Raw genomic sequence first — 22,553 nt, 5'->3', positions numbered from 1 at the left:
TCCACACCACTGATGTTATCCAAGGGAAAGGCAAAGGCTGATACAACTTGGCACCAGTGACTTTGCAACTCATTTCTACAGCTGAGTGAACTGGAGCAACATGAAATAAAGTTTCTTGCTCAAGAACAAATCAAACAACCCAGTCCAGGGACTGAACTCATTACCTCATGATTGTGAGCCCAATGTTATAACCACTGAGCCATTATGTTATATCATAATATATGTACTTGTAATTTAAAAATATAGCCTTGTCACATACCACAGCAATCTGATTCCACATGATTACATTATGGGTACATGTGCCTGTGGAATGCTCAGTGATTTACACATTAATTCAATGAGCAGGTAATTCAGCTGATTTAACAATTGAATACTAATCATTGAAACCGATGGGGATCTATTTTTATCTTCCGTATCATAAAACTGCACGGTGTATAAGTTTTATCAGTAAAGAATATATGTCTTAATATAAACCACAAATGTACTGTGTATAAAATATAATTCTATAAAGTGTATCGTTATTATTGTTATAATAATTATTAAAAAAAAACAAAAAAAAACTGCCACATATTTTCAGGTTCAGTCTTACTGGGCAGCATCTTGGACAAGCCCTGGGTTGACCAATGCTTTATGACTAAATTTGGTTAGTGGAAACTGTATGGAAGCCTATTGTATATATGTGTGCATGTGTGTCTTTGTATCTGCATTTGTCCCCCACCATTTCTTGACAACCAGTGTTGGTTTGTTTGCATTCCCATGACTAAGTTCGGCAAAAGAGCTCAACAGAATGCCAGACATAAAAAAAATCCCCCCAAAATGATGTAGTGGGGCAGAAAGCAATACTCCAGCATGGTTATCTAATGACTTAAACGAATAAGAGAGGAAAGATAGTGTATATACATAAATCCTAATATTAGTATATAATTAGAATAGTATATAATGGTGGTGGTGGTGAGGGGATACACATATTCTATAATGTATCATTATCATCATAATTTCAATGTCTGTTTTTCCATGCTTGTATGGGTTGGATGGAGTTTGTTGTGGCATATTTTCTATAACCTGACACCTTTCCTGTTGCGAACCCTCACCCGTGCCCAAGCCAGATAATATTTCCTTGTGGCCAGACATGTTTTTGCAGACTACTGGACATGAATGACAGTGACTCTCATTTACAATTTTTTCATGTGATGTCAAGATAAGGAGATGCAAACACTCACTGACACACACACACACACACACACACACACACAGACACACACACAACAGGCTTCTTTCAGTTTCTGGCAAACAAATTAACTGGTGCCATACAGTGGGACTGAATCCAGAACTATGTGGTTGGAAAGCAAACTTTTTAGCCATACTGCACCTATATGAGCTGATAATATTTAAAAGATAGAGAATGAGCTAATTCAACAAACAAAATAAATAAAATTATTGCACTTGAACAAGCATCTTATGCAATGTTTATTACTGAAGTGAAAAAATTAATTCTAAATATGGATATATATATTCAGCCTTGCTCTAAAATAGCTTTTGGTTTATATACCTCTGGAGGGAACATGTGGGCTTGACAACTGAAAGATTACAATTTTATTCAGCTTCAGTGCAGTCAAGGCCACTTAAACTTTCTCTCAATCAGATTGGATTTCCTCATGGGGTTATAACCACAAAATTATTTTACAGCAGCAAAAGATAAATACATATTAAAACTAACTTTATTTCTGGTTAACCTTGCAACAAACATACATTTACACTTAAATAAACTGGTACACACACATACAAACAGTGATTGTGTGTGCATATGTGTGTATATATATGTGTGTGTCACTGTGTTGATCAGGCTCAGATGTTATACATCGCTAGTCACAATGCGTTTCCTTGCATTGTTGCAGCATTTGAATGGTGTCACCTGGCAACAAGGTGGGCAAGCCAACATTACCCCTGAACAGAATGCCAGTCTGTGGTGGAGTTATCCATTTACAACTGGATGGACTGGACCAACATGAAATGAGGTGTTTTGCTCAAGAACACAACACACCACCAGTCTGGGAATTGAAACCACAATCTGGTGATTATCAGTGCAACACTCTAACCACCAGTCCATGCATCTTCACACACACATATATAGAAATACAACTGTTGCTCATAAGCAAGTATGACATGGTAGCCTGTACTATGCTTTCACTATTTATTTTAGATGTTTATGTTGTTGCAAGCAGACTTAGACAATTTTTTGGTCCTCCCATCCATTGACTCAAGGAAAAATCAAGGATGTGCAAGTTGGAGGGAGAGGGGGGATGCAACTCCAAAAGTACAATTCCTTATAACAGAAACAACTGTATGGTAATGAAAATGATTACATAACACTTGTTCTTTGTCATTCATTAACACACACACACGTGTGTGTGTGTATATGATTTAAGTGTAAAGCTACATAAGTGACATAGGGGTCAAGGTTTTTTGTGTTTCATATGTTTAGATACAGCACATGAAACACTTGGTACTTAGATACAGCACATGAAACACTTGGTACTTGAACCACTAAGTTTTATTGCTAAATAGGAAAATATATGCTTTATATTTTAATATATTGAGTTATATTTCACCTGTTTGTACGACTTTGTAGAAATGAAGACGAATGAAGATTATGAAGTCTAGGAAAAATAAATACCTATCATAGAATTCCAATCACATATATGTTTTGATCTCAACTGAATCAGTTCATTGTGGTACCAAATTTCAAATCAAACTGTTTTAATTTTAATGCAACATCTCAAAGTTAAATTTCCTGCAGACAAGTACAACAAAGGAATTGCCTACAAAATATTGGTGACATAGTAACAAATAAGCACTAGCTATCTTCATTTATTTACCAAATTGACTAACAGACCTCTGCTGTATAGATGTTAGTGAAGATTAGTGAACAGGTTACTGATTTCAAGACTGACAAAAGAATTTAATATTGACAAATAATCATTTGTAATTTAGGTATAGTCAGCCAGTTTAAGGAGAGGGGTTTAGTCGAGTACATTGACTTGAGTACTTAGTGGCTGGTATTTCCTTTTATTAACTGTGGAAGGATGAAAGCAAAGTTGCCCTCAAAATGTAAAGTGGTAGAACAAATACCATAGTTGCTATTCCACTGACTAAATACTGATAAATAATGATTATGTGAGTGCCTGTGTTTATTATAGGTCAACGTGACACTTTAAAAATGCAGTATCTGTTCTAACACAGGACTTCAGATCAAATCTAATAACAGAAATACAAAATAGAAATTTCTTTATCTTTTATCTTTTACTTGTTTTAGATATTGGACTGCAGTCATGCTGGGACACAGCCCTCAAGAATTGTTGAAACATAATCATACAAATCCCATCACCCCTCGGTTCTTATTTTTTTAAAGCCTGGTACTTTTTCTATCAGTTTCTTTTGCTGAATGTAAACAAACCAACATCAGCCATTAAGTGATGGAATGGGCACAAACACAAACTCAAAGACACACACATACACACACACACACACAATGAGCTTCTTCCCAATTTCTGTTTACCAAATTTACACTCACAAAGCATTGGTTGGCTTGAAGCTATAGTAGAAGATACTTCCTCCAGGTGTTGTGCAATGGGACTGAACCTTAAGCCACGTGGTTGTAAAGTGAGATTCATAAGCATACAGCTATGACTGCCAATTCATTTCACTTTAAAATATTTACGGTGCAACCAATTCTGAAGAGTTATTGTATTCTTAATTTGAAAAACTATTGTCTCCTGATGCCACTTAATTATTCAAATATTATGCATTAACAAATATATAAAATATGAAATAAAATAATTTACAAATAAATAAATAAATAAATAAACAAAATATAAGGCTGGATGCTGAAAATAAGCTATATTTATTTTACAAATTTCCAATAGCATAGAAAGCATTTCAATAAAAGGCTGTTTACATACCTGTTCAAAATCAAGGCTTGATTTCAGTGTAAAAGTTCCTGTTCTTGGATCAAGATGAAAAACATCCTTTCCCCAGTCTGTTAACAAATGATAGGAGACAGTTCCGTTAGGGCCATCGTCAGGATCTTGGGCAAGTATGCTGCCTATTGTTGAGTTGATTGGCAGATCTTCTAAGAGATCAAACGTATAAATGGACTTGTTAAATTTAGGGACATTATCGTTGATATCAAGTATGTTTATTTGCACCATAGCTGTAGCAGAATGGACACCATCAAATGCAGACAAATGCAGGTTGTAGCGAGGCATTCTTTCTCGATCCAAATGGTTTCGTAATGACAAGATTCCTTTCAAAATAAAAATAGGATTGATAATAATAAAATCAAAAAGATGAAGAATACAAAAAAAAAAGGTTAAAATATACGAGTTAGTCATAATATGAAATACAATTGTTTCTTTATTTTCATAAGTAAACTAACATATTTTATAAATAATTTCTCTGCTGTTGTTAAACCCTGAATCAACCCTCAGCAAGCAGATTCGTGATCAAAGCGATTCCAGTTATGGCAATCCCATATTTTTTTAAGGAAATTATCATCATCCATACCGTCCTCATAATGTAATGTCTGTTTTCCATGCTGGTAGGCTTTACAGTTTGATAGAATCTGGTGAGTCACATGGCTGCATTATTTCCATGGTTGGATACCCTTCCTAATGTGCATTTTTTGTGCTACCAGCACCAGTGGGGTTGCTAAGTAATTTGCAGGACAGGAAAGAACAAGAAAAGGAGGGAAAAATGAGAAAGGGGAAAAAAGCTGCCTTGACTAAGTGGGGAAGTATCTGAGAGGATGGGGAGGAGATTTTATGTCAGGGACTAGCAGAGGTGTTTTGCAATGGAGAAGTTACATGGTTACACCACATTTATATGAGGGTGGGAGTATCTGGGAAAGAGGTAAGATGGTAGTGATAGGGTGCCAGAGAAAAACCCTCAAGGAGCAAGATATGATATGGGAAGTGGATCATAAGTAGGGATGAGAGAATGTAGGACTCTGTTAAGATGGCAAATTGGTAGAACCATCAGAGCATCAGAAAAATGCCTTGTGGTATTTCTTAAAGCTTTTTGCCTTCTGAGTTCAAATCCTGCTAAAGTCAACTTTATCTTTCCCCCTTTTAGGGACTGATAAATAAAGAACTAATACTTGTGAGTGGACTAACAGAATCGTTAGAATGCTGGTCAAGTAGTAATTATTTTGAGCTTTGTATTCTGAGCTCAAATCTTGTAGCTTACCAGCCTCTATGGAAAAGTTTGGAATCACACCATGTACACACTTGTAGTTAACTATGGTTAGCTTTAGAGCAAATTATGGTAGTTATCTTGCTGAAAACAGATAATGTTTGAAGACAGTGATGAGTACATTAAATAATGTATTCTCTCCTTATTTAAGAATATGTGATTTGAAGGAGATATAGCTGCTATTTCTAGCTGATCTAGTAACCACAAAGAAGCTCTCTAGCTGGCTAAAATTATTTGTATGTGTTTATAATGGAGACTGTAACACAAAGGCAGCGTAACAAACTATGTATTTGTTTCATAAAGTAATTTATATATGGCTGTGTGATTAAGAAGTGCACTTCACAGCCTTTGGTTTTGGGTTCAGTTCCATTACACATCAACTTGTTCGAGTGTCTTCTACTCTAATTCCAGGTTGATCAAATCCTTGCAAGTGGATTGCATGTTGCTGCATGTATGTGTGCTTTGTGCCTCTTTGTGACATCACAGGCGAGGTATAAATGAATGTTACCTTCATACAAATGGAGTCCTTTGGTTTGCAATATTTCATGGAAAAATGTCTGACCAAAGGAAAATTTATCTTGCTTGGAAACAGGTGAGGTTTAGTGACAGGAAGGTCATCCAACCTAGTAAACCTGCCTCAATGAATTCCATGTGACCCATGGAAGCATGGAAAAGTGGGTGTTGATAAGGTTATATATATATATATATATATATATATATATATATATATATATATATATATATATATATAGATCTTCTATCTTTTACTGCGGCTATGCTGGGGCACAGCCTAGAGGAAGTTTTATTTCAATAAATTGGCCCCAATACTTATTTTAATTTTTTTTAAAAGCCTAGTATTTATTCTGTTGGTCTCTTTTGCCAAACCACTAAATTACAGGGATGTAAACAAACCAACACTGGTTGCCAAGTAATGTTTGTTTGTTTATGTGTGTGTATATATATATATATATATATATATATATATATATATATATATATATACACACATATATATATGTGTGTGTGTGTGTGTGTGTGTGTATGTGTGTGTGTGTGTGTGTGACAGGCTTCTTTCAGCTTTCGTCCACCAAATCCACTCACAAGGCTTTGGTTGACATGGGAACTATAGAAGACAACTGCCCAAGGTGCCACACAAGGGAACTGAACCTGAAACCATGTGGTTGGGAAGCAAACTTCTTACCATGCAGCCAAAGATCTTGCAAGTCTTAAAAAAAAAAAAAAGCAAAGATGGAGTGGTCATTTATGAAACATTTCACTTGAAATTAATCTGAAGCAGCAGAATTTTGAGAAGAATGAGTCTTAATTTGAAAAGTATGAAGGTTAAAATATCTAAAATCATCAGGGACTATGTGAAGAATGTAGGATATGGGAAACAACTCAATAACTGTGTAGGTAGTACAATTAACAGGTCATACGATGTATGGTAAAGACTTGCAGGTAAGCCGACAAGAAACCAACACTTAGCTACAAGCGAGTATCAAGCAATTACGGGAAGAAATTTAAAAGAAAACTACTGTTTTTCTTGGCACTATTTTTTTTTTGTTTGTTAAAATAAATAAATAAGTAAAGATGATGTACTGCATATACAAGAAATATGTGTTATGGGTAATAATGGTAGATTTTTAGCTGCTGGAGAGAATTAAGTTCAAGATGATTATTAAAGATTGGAAAAAAAAAATTGGGTGTTAGAGGCATTAGCTATTAAATGTAAGAGAGATGACAGCTTGTATAGGTATTCAATCTGATGCATGCTGTGTAAGAAAATGGTGTGAAATAGTGTGAGTGTCTACAAGCATGAGAAGTAAGCCAAAGAAAACACAAGATGAAGTAATTACATAGAAGTTCAGAAGGACAGTTATCAGAGATTTCAGCATGGTAAAAGAAAAGAAAAGAAAATGAGAGAGAGAGAGAGAGAGAAAGAGAAAGAAAGAGAGAGAGATTGCAAACTGATGGCAACTGCGATAAGTATACGAAACCATATAGCACAGCAGACTGCTTTTTTGTGTGTATGCTTGAGTGGGGGTGGGATGGCTTGAATTAAAAAAAAAAAAAAAAAAAAAAAAAAAAACTGCATTAAGAACACACACACACACACATGTATAGGTTCAATGGAATGAACATGATAAATGGAACTCAATACATGAGTATGTATTCTTATTTTTAATTTTCAGAAAGTTACAAAAGTGACTCAAAGACTGAGAGTTTCATGCAACATTTTGTGAGGAGTGGTTGTGTGGTAAATAGCTTGCTTACCAACTACATGGTTCTAGGTTCAGTACCACTGCGTGGCACCTTGGGCAAGTGTTTTCTACTATAGCCTTGGGCTGACCAAAGCCTTGTGAGTGGATTTGGTAGACAGAAACTGAAAGAAGCCTGGTGTGTGTGTATGTGTATATATATATATATATATACATACATATGTGTGTGTGTGTGTGTGTGTGTGTGTGTGTGTGTGTGTGTGTGTGTGTCCCCCTAACATCACTTGACAACCAATTGCTGGTGTGTTTACGTCCCTGTAACTTAATGGTTCAGCAAAAGAGACCGATAGAATAAGTACTAGGCTTACAAAGGATAAGTCGTGGTGTCGATTTGCTTGACTAAAGGCAGTGCCCCAGCATGGCCACAATCAAATGACTGAAACAAGTAAAAGAATAAAAGAATATATATATATATATATATATATATACACACACACTCTGATGGAATTTGTGGAAGATGGAGACCTGGGAAGACATGGGATGAAGTATTGAAAACTGATCTCAAGATACTGAGCCTTACGAAGGAGATAACGAAGGATTCAGATATCCAGCGCCTTGCTGTACTCAAGCAGAATTGATACTGGTGCTGGAGGAACATAAAAAATACCCAGTGCACTCTATGGAGTGGTTGGCTTCAGGAGGGGCATCCAGCCATAGAAGCCATGGTAGAACAGACAGTGGAGCCTGGTGCTGGCCCCTGACCTCACCAGCTCTGGTCACACTGCCTGACCCATGCTAGCATGAAAGCAGAAGTTAAATGATGATGAAATATATGTGAGTGTGTTTAGGTGCAGGCGTATCTGTGTGGTAAAAAGCTTGCTCCCAAGTCACACGGTCTTGGGTTCAGTTCCATTGCATGGCACCTTGGGCAAGTGTCTTCTACTATAGCCTTGGGTTGACCAAAGACTTGTGAGTGGGTTTGGTAAATGAAAACTGAAAGAAGCATGTATATATATATATATATATATATATATATATGTGTGTGTGTGTGTGTGTGTGTGTGTGTGTGTGTGTGTGTGTGTGTGTGTGTGTGTGTGTTTGTTTGTTTGTTTGTCCCCCACCATTGCTTGACAATTGATATTCGTGTGTTTGCATCCCCATAATCTGGTGGTTCAGCAAAAGAGACTGATAAGCTTAAACAAATAAGTACAAGGGTTGATTCATTTGACTAAAAATTCAAGGCGGTGCCCCAGCGTGGCTGCAATCTATTGACTGAAACAAGTAAAAGATAAAAGATATACATACATATATATATGTAATGTAATGTGTGTGTGCGTCTGTTTATATCAGCAGGTTCTGAACCACACAGATATGGCAAGCAAAAATACAATGAGGTATTTATGTCTCACTAAACTATCTCCACTTTTACTCCAAGCATAAGTTTCCTGACATTTCTACAGAGATTGAATAGAAAAATAAGTTTGAGAGAAAGTACTGGGGAGTGTGGGTGGGTTGATATAATCAAAATGGCCACAGTGTTGTAACAGAACCAAGTAAATATATATATATATATAACTGCAATTAAATGTGAAGGCCACAATTTAAAGAATGAAACCAATCCAAGAACAAATTTGATTGATTATGTTATAGGCACACCAACAGCAATGATTCTCAAGTTATTGTAAAAGGATACCCACCTAGTGCAGTGCATATATTTAAAAATATAATTCAAGTCTTTAGAAAATTCAAGTGAAGTGAAAACATTAATTTCAAAGTAATTTCTTCATTTGAATGTAAAGATTAAAATCTCAGCCTCTACACAATCGCAAAAGTGCGCTGCATTCCAAATGTAAATTTTTGTCATTGTTTTCTTTTCTTTTTTTTTTTTTCATTTTGGCCATACAACATCCTTAGCACTCAATATTAATTTCACAATCCTTGCTCTAAATCTACACGATTCTCTCTATTCATTATCAAAGATTTTAAGATTTTTAAAATTATGTAAAGATAAGAAACTCTTATATCTTGAAAGCAATGCGTACAGGAATTCTGCTTACCAAAAGAGTGTATATTCAATTTTTAATTTGATTTTGAAACGTAATAGAAAAAAGGAGGGCTGGAGGGGGGATGTAAGTTACCGCTCCACAAAACAAATTGTTTATGATTATTATAAAGTAAATTTTTAATTAAATTTACTTTCAGATTATATCAAAGTAAAAGTGATAACTTCAAAAAGTTTTGCATTAAATACCATTATCAAGATGAAACAACATGGCTTAATATGGTGAGGAGGTGGGTGGGGAGCATTAGTTTCTTCTGCATTCTTAGTCCAGTATGAATAACATAAGCACGTATGAATTCTACAATAAAAATTTCCTTTTAAAGTTTCACATTTAATTGCAGTTATATATACATACATACTCGGTTCTGTCATAACACTGTGGCCATGCTGGGGCACCAACTTGATGTTATTTATTCTATTAGGCACATTTGCTGAACTGCTAAGTTATGAGGATATAAACACACCAACACCAGTTGTCAAGCAGTGTGTGTGCAAACAGCGACATATGCACATATATACAATGGGCTTCTTTCAGTTTCCATCTACCAAATCCACTCACAACACTTTAGTCAGCTCAAGACTACAGTAGAGGGGACTCTTGCCCAAGATGCATCACAGTGGGACTGAACCTAGAACCATTTGGTTGGGAAGCAAACTTCCTATCATACAGCCATATATATATATATATATATATATATATATATACACACACACATACATATGTACAGGTAGAAATATACACACATATATATGTGTGTGTGTATATATAAGCATATACATGTACATATATATATATGTATACATGTTGATGAATCTGTAGAAAATTTCTAAGTTTATTTAATAAAAGGAGGAAACATGGATAAATTTTTCTCAATTGCCAAATACATTTTTTTCCATCAAAATGAATTCTTATTTTTATTTTTGTTTGTTTCAAGGGTGACATATTTATATCTATTAAATGTGAAACTTTATTGCAAAACGCATTATCAATGTTTTCTGAATTTAAGCAGGAAATTTTCTTACATAACATCACTGCTAGAGTTAAGTTATATGCATGCAAGATAATGCTGGAAAAGATTTTTCACAGAAGCCGTAGCCAAATAGTCAATGAACATGGTAAAATCATTTCTGATTATTTTACAAAAACAAAACAAAAAAAAAATGTAAAAAAAATAAGAAAATGATTATCTTTAAAATTGTTTATTTATAAAAGTAAAAAAAAAAAATTACATAAAAAAAAAGAAAGCAACAAAAGCAACCAAAGCAAATAAACAAACTAAGTAGAAAATAAAAGTTAAGAAATTTAATAGCAGAATTAATAATTCTTAAATATTCATTGAAAATATAGTTGAAAGATCAATTTAGATCCTAATTACAGATATTCGTCAATAATGATATTTTATCTTATTGTTGGTGATAAATTAGATGAGGCATAATTTAGATAGCATTTCAATTAAACATGCATGTATGCACACATAAACACGCATATACAATTGTGTATGTGTGACTGTGTGTACATCCATATGCATATGGGCAAGTTTTATAGTTACTAATTTGGTAGAAAGTTGGAGAAAGAGCTATTTATAAAGCAGGTCAATTCAAGTCAATGATTTTTACGACCCTTTAGCTAAGTGTGGACAGTAGTAAAAGCATAAACAATAATTTTATGCTTTGCATAGCAACTAGTTCTGGTTGATATGTAATTATCATAACTGAATAGAATGAGCTCTAATGCAAGCAACAGACATGGTTTCGTCTTGACACTGTAATCTCCGATGAACGAAGAAGACAGTAAATTATATAAATATATATTTAACTAAGTTACCATTGTATAAAGCAAATTGGGATAAAAGTAACAAAGCAATTTGATTGAGGAGCTATTCTTAAGGTAGTGGCTGAGAAACGAGTAGTTTTAAGGGGAGAATGACCACAACATATAGAAGATGGTGGTGGTAGAGATACCAATTAGATAGGGTTGAAGTCTGAGTAATGAAAGTAACAGCAAGGTGACTGCCTAGAATCCTGTGTGAGAAGAGGAGCTGTGTCTAAATTTTGGCTGACACAAGGAATTTTATCAAGTATTAACCAGCAACTAGGAGAGCTGTGTCATGGTAGGTATTAGCTGACAGCTAGGTGCTGTGTTAACATAGGTCGAAAACATTGGTTGAAAACTAGAAGTAGAAGAAAATCTTTTAAAACTATTAGTATATTTTGGTACTGAACTCTTTGGGTTAATCTCCCCTCATTCTAAAAGAAAGAAAGGAAAAAAAGTCTCAAACTTAATAGCTGTTTTGCAATATTTGTTCTGACTCTAAGATGGTGAGCTAGCAGAATTATCACCATGCCAGTCAAAATGCTTGGTAGCATTTCATCTTCTTTACGTTCTGAGTTCAAATTTCATTGAGGCTTTCATCCTTTTTGGGGTTAATAAAATAAGTACTAGTTGAACATTGGGGTGAATGTAATCACTTATCCCCTCTCCTGAACTTGCTGGCCTAGTGGCAAAATTTGAAGCCAATACTTGTTCTGGCTCTTTAGCATTTTATATTCAGAGTTCATATCCTTTCTAAGTCAACTTCACCTTTCATTCCTCCAGGGTTGATAAAATAAAGTACCAGTCAAGGACTGGAGTTGATGGCATCATTTAAATCCCCTTTCATCAGAATTGCTGGTCTTGTGCCTAATTCAGAAAACATTGTTATATACTGATGGTGAATATAAAAATTGATTAAGTGTTACATGTAGTAGCATTAGCTAATTAACAGGAGTTTCATCTCTGATTCAGACAGATGATATATGCTTTGGTTTGGATGACATCATATATAGTAGAATTATTAACGGAATACCTCAGGTATGATCAACGGAATGACAACAATCAATCTACCCCTAGGATGTTGTTTGAAATTCCAAGAACATTACAGAATACAAAAGGAACCTGAAGAAGGCAAGAAGGTACCCTGGTTGAAATGTTACTATCAGAACAACAATAAAGACATTAGACTGAATTATGTTAGTATATGTGTGTGTTTGTGTGTATATTTATAAATAGAGGCATAGGCATAACTGTGTGGTAAGAAGTTCTCTCCCCAACCACGTGGTTTCAGGTTTATGTCCACTGCATGGCACCTTGAGCAAGAGTCCTGGGCCGACCAAAGCCCAGTGGGTGAATTTGATAGATGGAAACTGAAAGAAGTCCATCATATATGTATATATGCACAATCACATGTGTGTGTGCGTGTCTGAGTTTGACCCCCTGCCATGGCTTGACAACTGGTGTTCATGTCATTATGTCTCCATAACTTGGTTCACCAAAAGAGATTGATAGAATAAGTGCGAGGCTTAAAAAAAATATGTACTGAGGTTGACTTGTTTGATTAAAATTCCTTGAAGTGGTGCTGCAGCATGGCCACAGTGTAATGACTGAAAGAGGTAAAGAGGCAAAAACAAGACAAACACACACACACAACTGCAAGGCTGACAGTTTTGAGGAGAAGGTACAAGTTGATACAATTGACCCCAGAGCTTGAGTGGTGCTTTATTTTACTCCCAAAAAGGATGAAAGATAAATTTGGTCTTGGCAGGGTTTGAATTCAGAATGTAAAGAATGGGAGGAAATACTGCAAAAGCAGTTTTCCTGACATTCTAATAATTCTGTCAGCTCGCTGCATCAACATCAGCATCAGCATTATTTTAACGTCCACTTCATTATGCCTGCATAGGTCAGACAAAATTCGTTGAGGCAGATTTTCTATGACCAGATGTCCTTCTTGTTGCCAGTCCTCACTCGTTTCCAAGCAAATAAATATTTCTTCACAATCATGCATCTTTTCGCAAAAGATTGAAAACAAGGGATACCACTCAAATGAGGTTAAAACGAGGAGAAACAAAACACAAACACACATACAAATGTATACAATGAGCTTCTTCTTATGAAATCCACTCATAAGGCTTTGGTCAGCTCAAGGCTATAGTAGAAGATACTTTACCCACGGTGTCATGCAGGGGAATGAATCCAAAACCATGTGGTAGGGAAATGAACTTTAGCACACAGCTATGCTTGTACCTTATATATATATATATATATATATATATATATATATATAATTGCTTCTTATTTAGCTATTATTAATAATTGCTTCTTATTTAGGCACAAGGTCAGCAATTTTGATGGTAACGAAGTTTGTTGTAACCATCAACTCTGTTACTTGACTAGAACTTTATTTTATCAATCCTGAAAGAATGAAAGGGAAAACTGGCCATGGTAGGATTTGAACTCAGAACACAAAGAGCTAGAACAATAGTAATTCGTCATCTTAGAAACTGAGAAAATTTAAAGGTCAGTCAAATATTCTAATGATGTCCTCTACCACTGGTTTTAATGTAGGATGGTCCAATGGTTCAGAAAAAAACTAATCAGTTCTGATCTTTGTGTCTCTAGTGAAACACATAATGACAGAACCATTTGACTACCTAAGCACATGATTTGATTAAAGTGATGAATGATTGTCTGGGACCAGCCACAATTTTTGGAAAAGCTGATAGCAGAAAAATGCAGCACATTATTCCAATCCCGTGATTTCTCCAAATAGTATTCCTGAGGTTTTATACTGAAATAACCTTCACTTCCAGAGACAAGCTTTAACCCTTAGATGGCAGACAGCATCAGTTTTTATGTTTCATTAGAGAACAGCGGACATCATAAATTGATGTTTCATTAGTGAAAAGCAGACATTATCAATTGATGTTTCAAAAATTTTACATGGCTATGGTAACCATCAATTGATGCCTAAACGTCTACTTCGTCAATTGTGCCTAAGTTCAAGTGGCTCTAATTGATGGAAGAAATCTAGTTGCAAATGGAAGATTTATACAGCAGTGAAGTTTTTCAGCTTTTCCTTCATCATCAGATGAGGCTGATGCTGATGCTCTAGATAGAACAGAAGAAAGTGATACTTCAACTAGCTGTAGATGGAAAAAAGTGCGCCAGTTTTTCTCCATTTGTAGATTCGTTTCACAACAACAATGCAGGAATCTCAAATGAATTTATACTCAAGTGATTTTATTGCCTTTTTGTCATTATCTTTACAATCTAAGAGAATTAAAATATCATTATCATAGTTTTTGTACTTATTTAAAGTGAAAATAAATATAAAAATTACCATTAAGAAAAAAAGATATTCTTGTCCACATTTGGTACACGCATTCATGTTAACCTTTTCCCACCATTTAAAGATTAATGAGAACTAAGGAACACTTTTACTCCCAAGGGCCCTTACTGCATGATCAACACCAACCTGGAATTTCTAATTTCTCCATACTTTATATTCTGTGAATTAACACCTGAATATATCAGAATCAAAAGACCATCATTATTAGTGCTTTGTTGCTGTATAATTTAGAACAGATATTAAATCGATAATTAAGAGGTAATTAGCGAAGGATATGTAAAAAGACTGCAGCATAGCATCTTATCAAATTATAATACTGTCTAATTGGTTGTGTTAGCATAAAACTAGAAGGTCCCCCCAATTAAAAGTTTCATGTTTGCTATATATATATATATATATATATATATATGTGTGTGTGTGTGTGTGTGTGTGTGTGTGTGTGTGTGTGTGTGTGTGTGTGTGTGTTATGCATGTATATAAGCATGTATATGTGTGTGTGATATATATATATATATATATATATATATATATATATATATATACATGCATATATGCATGTATAAGTGCATATGTATATATAAAAATGGAGTATAACAATTAATTATTAAAATCCAATAAACTGTTGGATTGGTTTCGATATTCTAGAGAATTCCACCTTCTATAATTAAGAGATACAAGATATTGTGAAGAAATTAAATGTAATCTAAACAAGTTTGCCATTAGCAAATACAAATAATAATAATAAAAAGAGTCTAAAAAATATAGTTTTGCTACAACTTTAATATCTCAAACTTAATTTTAAAAAACCCCAGCAGCTCTTCAAACCAGATTTTAGAGCTGTTCAGAGAATCGAAAAATTTAATAAATCTGAAGAAAAGAAGCAAAAAAGAAAAAAAATCAAAAGAAAAAATAACTGTAATAATTAAATGAATGCTAATAAGATTATTTTAAATAATGAAATACATAAATGACCCCAGATTTATATTAAGTATTTAATTAAATAATAATAATAATGATAATAATAATTTCAAAACCCTTTGTCTGCTTATTTATTTATAAGACAGTCTTAGCCAATCATATAAGACTTAAGAAGTTATGGTGAGAATTGCAGAGGTCAATAACATGTGTTAAAAATATCTTAGAAATAAATTGTTTGTTTTGATTATAATTTAATTTCATCTTGCATGTTTCTTAACTAGGTTTCAATTTACAACCTCTCCCTCTCTTTGTCTTCCAGTCCACTCCCTCCTCCCTCTACCCTCCCCTAAAAATTCAGATAATACGATGTAACAAAGATTTAATTAACCTGATTTCTTTCTTAAATATTTATCAATTCAGGCTTGTATTTTCTTTGACGTTTTCCTGTTATTTCCATGAATACCAAATAAATGTGAAATAAACCAATACTTTATAGAACACAAGAACATGAGAGAACATTTAACATTAATATTGTAAACAGCTAACTTTCCTTTATTTTTCTTTCCCTCTATTTTATTTGTCTTTAAATAAGAATTAAGAATGGCTATATATCAAAAACTCAGAGATTTTTCTGTACATTTCTTCAGTTCAATTCCTGTATTTTTGAAAAAGAAGTTGGACACCTCAAATACGACCAATTCATATTAATACAAGAATGTAAACTAACAGCATCAGTATTTCCTTAAATTCTCTCAGTGTTTAAGAAGAATCTTAATGATGATAATTTCTTTTGTCTTATGGACATGTCAAGATCCAAGAACACAGGAAAAAATATAAATAAATAAAACCACAACAAAAAAGGAAAAAAAAAAAAGGAAAATGATTAAGTATTGTAAAAGCTCAACATCAATTGCATTGATTGTTCAGGATCATTCTAAACCTGGATAACCAAATTTGTTATCTGAATATGGGGATGCACATGAAGAAACTTCAGTTTTCCAGAATAAGATCTTAATGGTTTAGTAAGGAGGCACACACAGGTTTAACAATCTGATATTGAACATTTTATAGCAAAGAACAGCAAATGGAATTTCTAATACAGCAGTTGTGTAACATAGATGTTTCAGAATGAGGGAATGAAATATTAGAAGCTGTAACAAATAATGACAGTTAATAATTTGATTTGCAAAACAAGCATTGCTGAAATTGATCTATTGAGGAGAGGATAAGGAATCTATGATCAGATCTGTTATATAATAGAACCAATTACTGATATATAAAAGACCTGTTATATAATAATAATACAGAAACACTGCTAATATAAAAGAGAAACATATATATCTACATATATACAAAAGCATACACACATATACAAACACACACACACACATATATATATACATACACACACATGCACACATATATATATGCATATACACACACACACATATTGAGTTTTAACAAAAAAAAAATGCTAACATAAAAAAATATGTAAAATGCTTCAGACATGACAGTTTCGAAGTAAAAGGTTACGAGATCAAACATTGCCAATATCAAGATATATCACTTTACTTAAGTGAATCAATTGAGAAAGACATTAAGAGTGAATATAGAGGAACATGAGGATGCTATTACTGCTTTAGAAGAACAGGTGGAAAGACAATACAGGAATTTAGGGAGGAGAGAAAATAAGCCCAGTGGAAGAACAAGGGGAAAAGAAGAACAAACAGCAAAAAAAAAACAACCTTTCCTGAAAGATTCAAAGTATTTAGCAAAAAAGATCAAAAAAGAATGCTGCTTATGGAGAATAAAAGAAGCAAATTGAATCCTAGTAAAAAGGGTGTTAGAATTTCACTTGAAAGTTTCCATAGATATCCCAGATATCAGGATTAGCTGCTTATGATGACAAGTGTTGGTGCTTAATGTGTGCAACATTGAAATGAAGATAGGATGGATGTGATTTCATGAATGATAACACACAAGTCCCCCCAAAAGACTGAGCTATTTACAACTACTTATGCAATTGTACAGGCATGGCTGTGTGGTTAAGAAGCTTGCTTCGCAATCATGATGGTTTCAGGTTCGATCCTATTGTGTTGCACTTTAGGCAAAGTGTCTTCTATTATAGCCCCAGGCTGACCAAAAGTCAGAGTGGATTTGATAGACTGAAACTGAAAGAAACCTGTTGTGTGTGTTCATCTCCTTGTCTTGACGTTATGTGATGGCTGTAAACAAGCGTCACCATCATACAAGTTCTTTGTTTGTAGTCTTCTATGAAAAACGTCTACTTATGGGAAAATATCACCTTGTTTAGAAATAGGTGAAGATTGAAGATTGGTGACAAGAGGGGGGCTTCAGACCAGAGAAATCCATCTGACACATGCAAGCATGTAAAAGTGGATGTGAATGTGGATGTCAATAGTGGAAATGATATAGGGGTTAAGAAATTGCTTTTTTTTTTCTATAAATGGAAGGGAAGACTAAGAGATTAATTAGCTTACAGAGGATACAGTGTGAATGAACCTCATGCAGATGGCAAAACAACCCTTTAAGTCAAGTGAATAGGTGAATTAAGCAGAATTCTGTATGTAAGAGAATTTTAATTTTGCTTTTTACTTGGTGAGTTTAGAGGAAGAGACAATGTTCAAGGCTTCTTTTCCCTTCTTTCTACTCTATGCACAAGGCCCAAAATTTTTGGGGAGGGATCCAGTTGATTAGATTGACCCCAATATGCAACTGGTACTTAATTTTTCAACCCCGAAAGGATGAAAGGCAAAGTCAACCATGGCTTTTGCAGAGTCTTCTAGACTGGTGAAAGTGAGGCTATTAATGTTCTTGTTGAACATTTGTAAGTCAACATTTGCAGGAAAGACAAGAGCAGGAAGGGAATTCCAGAGGGATCACATTTCTGAGAAGGAAGGACTGGGCATAGTGATTATCATAGAGCCTGATCAATATCCAGTCAAGTACTGGGGTCAATAGAAACATCTCTATCTATCCCTTAACTTATATTTTAGGTTTTGAGCCATAAATATCAGGAATCATTATTTTATATTCACAGCCCCAACATTGGAGCTGCTGCTGCTACTACTACTACAACTACTACACCCTCATAGACATCTTATGTTAATGCCTAAAGGCCTTCAAACTGATTAGCTTGGAATCATCACTGACACACTCCAACCTCTGACCAATAGACATGCTGTCTCCTCACACAGCCTTTTCTACAACTACTACAACAGCTTCTGCTCTTTGGAACTAGATGTCTGATTACAACAAATACTTGAGTGGTTAGTATAATACATTAAGCTACATTCTGCCAACCAGATCCCTGGAACAGATGCAATGAGAGTGAGAAGAGTCCTGAGATGCTCTTCTACTGAAGGGGAGGGAGCAATACCAAATGGTATTTCACTTGACCGGGTAAAGGAGGGGGGTCATTAACCCTTTTGATACCAACTCACCTGAGACCACCTCTAGTTCGATGAGATAAACTTCCTGTTTTAAAGTGAGCTAAATTAAAACCTGTTGAAATTTCATGTTAATTTATCTTCCAAACACCAGTTTAATAATGACAAAGCTATTTTACTAAATTCTCCATTATTTTCAAAATCGACTGAAACAAAGGCAGTGTATTTCAACAGGGATATGGTAACAGAAGTGTTAAAGTGATCTAAATTTAAACCTCTTCACTGGCTTAACAGCATCAAAGCTATTTTACTAAATTCCTTATTATTTTTGATAAAGACATTCGAGCGAGATCGTTGCCAGTGCCGCTGGACTGGCTCCTGTGCAGGTGGCACATAAAATACAGCATTTTGAGCGTGGCTGTTGCCAGTACTGCCTGACTGGCCGTCGTGCCGGTGGCACATAAAAGCACCCACTACACTCTCGGAGTGGTTGGTGTTAGGAAGGGCATCCAGCTGTAGAAACTCTGCCAAATCAGATTGGAGCCTGGTGTAGCTATCTGGTTCACCAGTCCTCAGTCAAATCATCCAACCCATGCTAGCATGGGAAGCGGACGTTAAACGATGATGATGATGATGATGATTAACTGAAATGAAAGTAGTGTATTTCAACAGAAATATGATAATAAATGGGTTAAGTAACCAGCAAAATAAGTAGAGATAGTTTACTAATGTGGCAGGGAACATGTAAGGTAGGGAACTGCCGGATTGGAAATTGTATCTTAGCCTTTTCCATTATTGCATCTGACTGGTAACCAGATTACATCATGAGGAAAGAATACTGAAATGCAGAATTATTGCAGAAAAAACACCTAGGGGCACCTGGTGCATGAAACATTAATAGTGAAGTGGTGCCAACATGCATGGTGTAGTGAGCAAACAAATTTTAATTGATAAATATTTTTTTTTTTAGCTTACTGTATCAAATACGTTAACAGACATTACTAAACATGTAGGAGACTAGAAACAGGTGATCTGTGCAACTAGTTAATACATGGAGAGAATGAAAGGAGATAGGGCTGGAGTTTGGTTTACCATCACTTGGTGGTTGGTTTCTATTTGTTAAAAAGAATCCAACAGATTTGGATTTTCTGGTACAGTAGATTAATTTCATCAAGCTGAAGCATGAGGATAACAAAGTTTGACCAACAATATCTCATCAAATGTAAAATAGCTGGTTGCCCAATTGGTCAAGGTTCTTTTGAAGCTTCTATAGAAAGGGGCCCCCACCATGATAGAATATAGTCAAGTGTGTATGAAATGTTTATCTGAGTCGATGGATGGACAGACAGAGTGGTACTTTATCTTACTGACCCTGAAAGGCAAAGCTGATTTCAGTGGTATTTGAACTCAGAATGTAAAGAGCAGGAACAAATGCTTCTAAGTAGTTTGCCTGACAGTTTTGCTAGCTTGTTGCCTTAGACGACAATTAAATAATGGTCCTGATTATATATGTATATTTTTTTTACACACACACACACACACATTGTTTTGTCTGCTGATTTCTGTACTATATATTTAGACTGTAGGTTTCATCACATAGTAAAGACTGTAAACACAAAAGACGAAATGAATAGTCTGCTGAGTGTATATACCACTGTTATGCTGCTGTATGTAAAGCTTACATGAAAACAGACAAAGAGTTAATATATTTAATTCTTTGTCTGTTAACTTTTATCCAAACATTTTCTAGTTTTCATGCAAAGGATTAATTCTGATGTAATATTTTTCAAAGAATTTCAGTGAAAGCCTAATTAATTTGACTCATTTTCAATGTATAAAAGATAAATCTTATTTTGGTATTAAGTGTATATTATACAATGGAATAATAGATTAATCTGCTAAGTTGGCAATAAGGAAACAATAGATGATAAATACCAAAGCTAGAATGAAGTGAATTAAAAGGGAATGAGCTGAAGAAGCCAGATTAGAAGGCATGAAAAATCAAGAGGCATTAGAAGATTAATGAAAAGATACACTTACCAGAATCGGAAACGGTAAAAGTCCCATCATTTCCTGAGGTGATAGATAGCAGGAAAGACCCAGTAGTGTCTGGATCTTTAACAACAAGTTTAAGGACATCAAAATCAATGGGGAAGTTCTCTATTAGCTCCAAGGCATATACACTGTGGTTAAAATGAGGTGGATTGTCATTGACATCCAATAGCTCAATTGTTACCTGAAAGGAAAAAAAAAACACACCAAAAATTAACATAAATAATATGTAATATACACACAAGGACAATTATTTTGGGGAATGATCTAATCAAAAGGAACATTAACAATGACAAAAAATTATTTTGTATAGGTTGCATTTAACCCTTTCGTTACCATATTTCTATGGAAATACCCTGCCTTTGTTTAAATTAATTTTGAAAATGATGAATTTAGTAGAATTTAGTAAAATAACTTTGTTATTTTGAAGTTGGTGTTAGGAACATAAATTAACATGAAATTCTGATGAAAGTTTTTAAGTGAGATCACTTGAAAACTAGAAATTTGTTTAATAGAACCAAGGGCAATCTCAGGTGAGTTGATATCAAAAGGTTAAAACATGGACACCAGCACATTAAAAAGCACTCCTAATAATTTTACATTGTTTCCACTCATTTGTCAAGTGAGGTTGTCTTGTACCCTCTAAGCCTGAACACTTCTCATTCCCCAATGATGTGTAGTGATCTTACCAGTCTTGTGGAGCTCTCAAGCCAGAGAGAGAGAGAAAAAAAAGACAAAACGAAACAAAACAAAAAACTAATGGTATTTCAAAGGTATGTCTTTTTATTAGTGTTTAAATGTCAAAGTTAATACTAGCCATTTTCAAATCAGAATTAATTAAAACCTTTTGTTACAATTTTTCTAATGAAAGCATTTAATATGCACATTTCAGATCATTGCATGATATATAATAGGAGATACATCCCTTACGCAAGACCTTCCTCAGTTAATATATTTCAATATATGTGATGGACTCTCCTGTCAATATACATACATACATATATATATATATAATGATGGACTCTCCTGTTGCAGATCACTTTTGCTGATTTGTTTATTGTAGTCAAATGTATGAGCTGTACCTTAGTTTATTCCCTCGATTAAATGGATATTGCCTGAACAGGTGTATGGTGTACCACGCATAAGGTGTCAAAGTGATCGCAAAGCAACATGAGATGAAGTGTTTCACCTAAGAACACAACACACCAACCGGTCTAGGAATTGAAACCACAATCTCATGATAGTGTCCTCACACACACACACATACACATATATATATATATATATGTTTACATATTCTTTTTTGTAACAGTGAATCCGAGCAGATAAAGCTATAAATAATAATGTGTAAATATTGGGTTAAAACCCTTTGGATGAAAAACTAGTTGAAGGTTGCCTGTGGGACATGAACCCACATCTCCAGTAAACAAGTCACTCAGGCAGCCTTAAAAAAAAAATTATTTCACATTCTTCA

General features: G+C 34.4%; 1 protein-coding gene across 1 annotated transcript in view; it reads right to left on the bottom strand.

Moving 5' to 3' along the window:
- Nucleotides 1-22,553, bottom strand: part of LOC106882952 (cadherin-related tumor suppressor) — a 334,591-nt gene that overhangs the window by 60,703 nt on the left and 251,335 nt on the right. The window contains exons 2-3 of the mRNA XM_052972443.2: nucleotides 21,068-21,263; nucleotides 3,960-4,303 (exon numbers count right to left, since the gene is read on the bottom strand). Of these exons, the coding sequence (XP_052828403.2) occupies nucleotides 3,960-4,303; nucleotides 21,068-21,263 (540 nt within the window). The remainder of the gene's footprint in view (nucleotides 1-3,959; nucleotides 4,304-21,067; nucleotides 21,264-22,553) is intronic.

This window comes from Octopus bimaculoides, chromosome 13, assembly GCF_046866305.1.
Source record: "Octopus bimaculoides isolate indiv1 chromosome 13, ASM4686630v1, whole genome shotgun sequence".
Lineage (NCBI taxonomy): Eukaryota > Metazoa > Mollusca > Cephalopoda > Octopoda > Octopodidae > Octopus > Octopus bimaculoides.
Note: the sequence above shows the minus strand (reverse complement) of the source record. Positions and strands in the feature narration are given on the sequence as shown.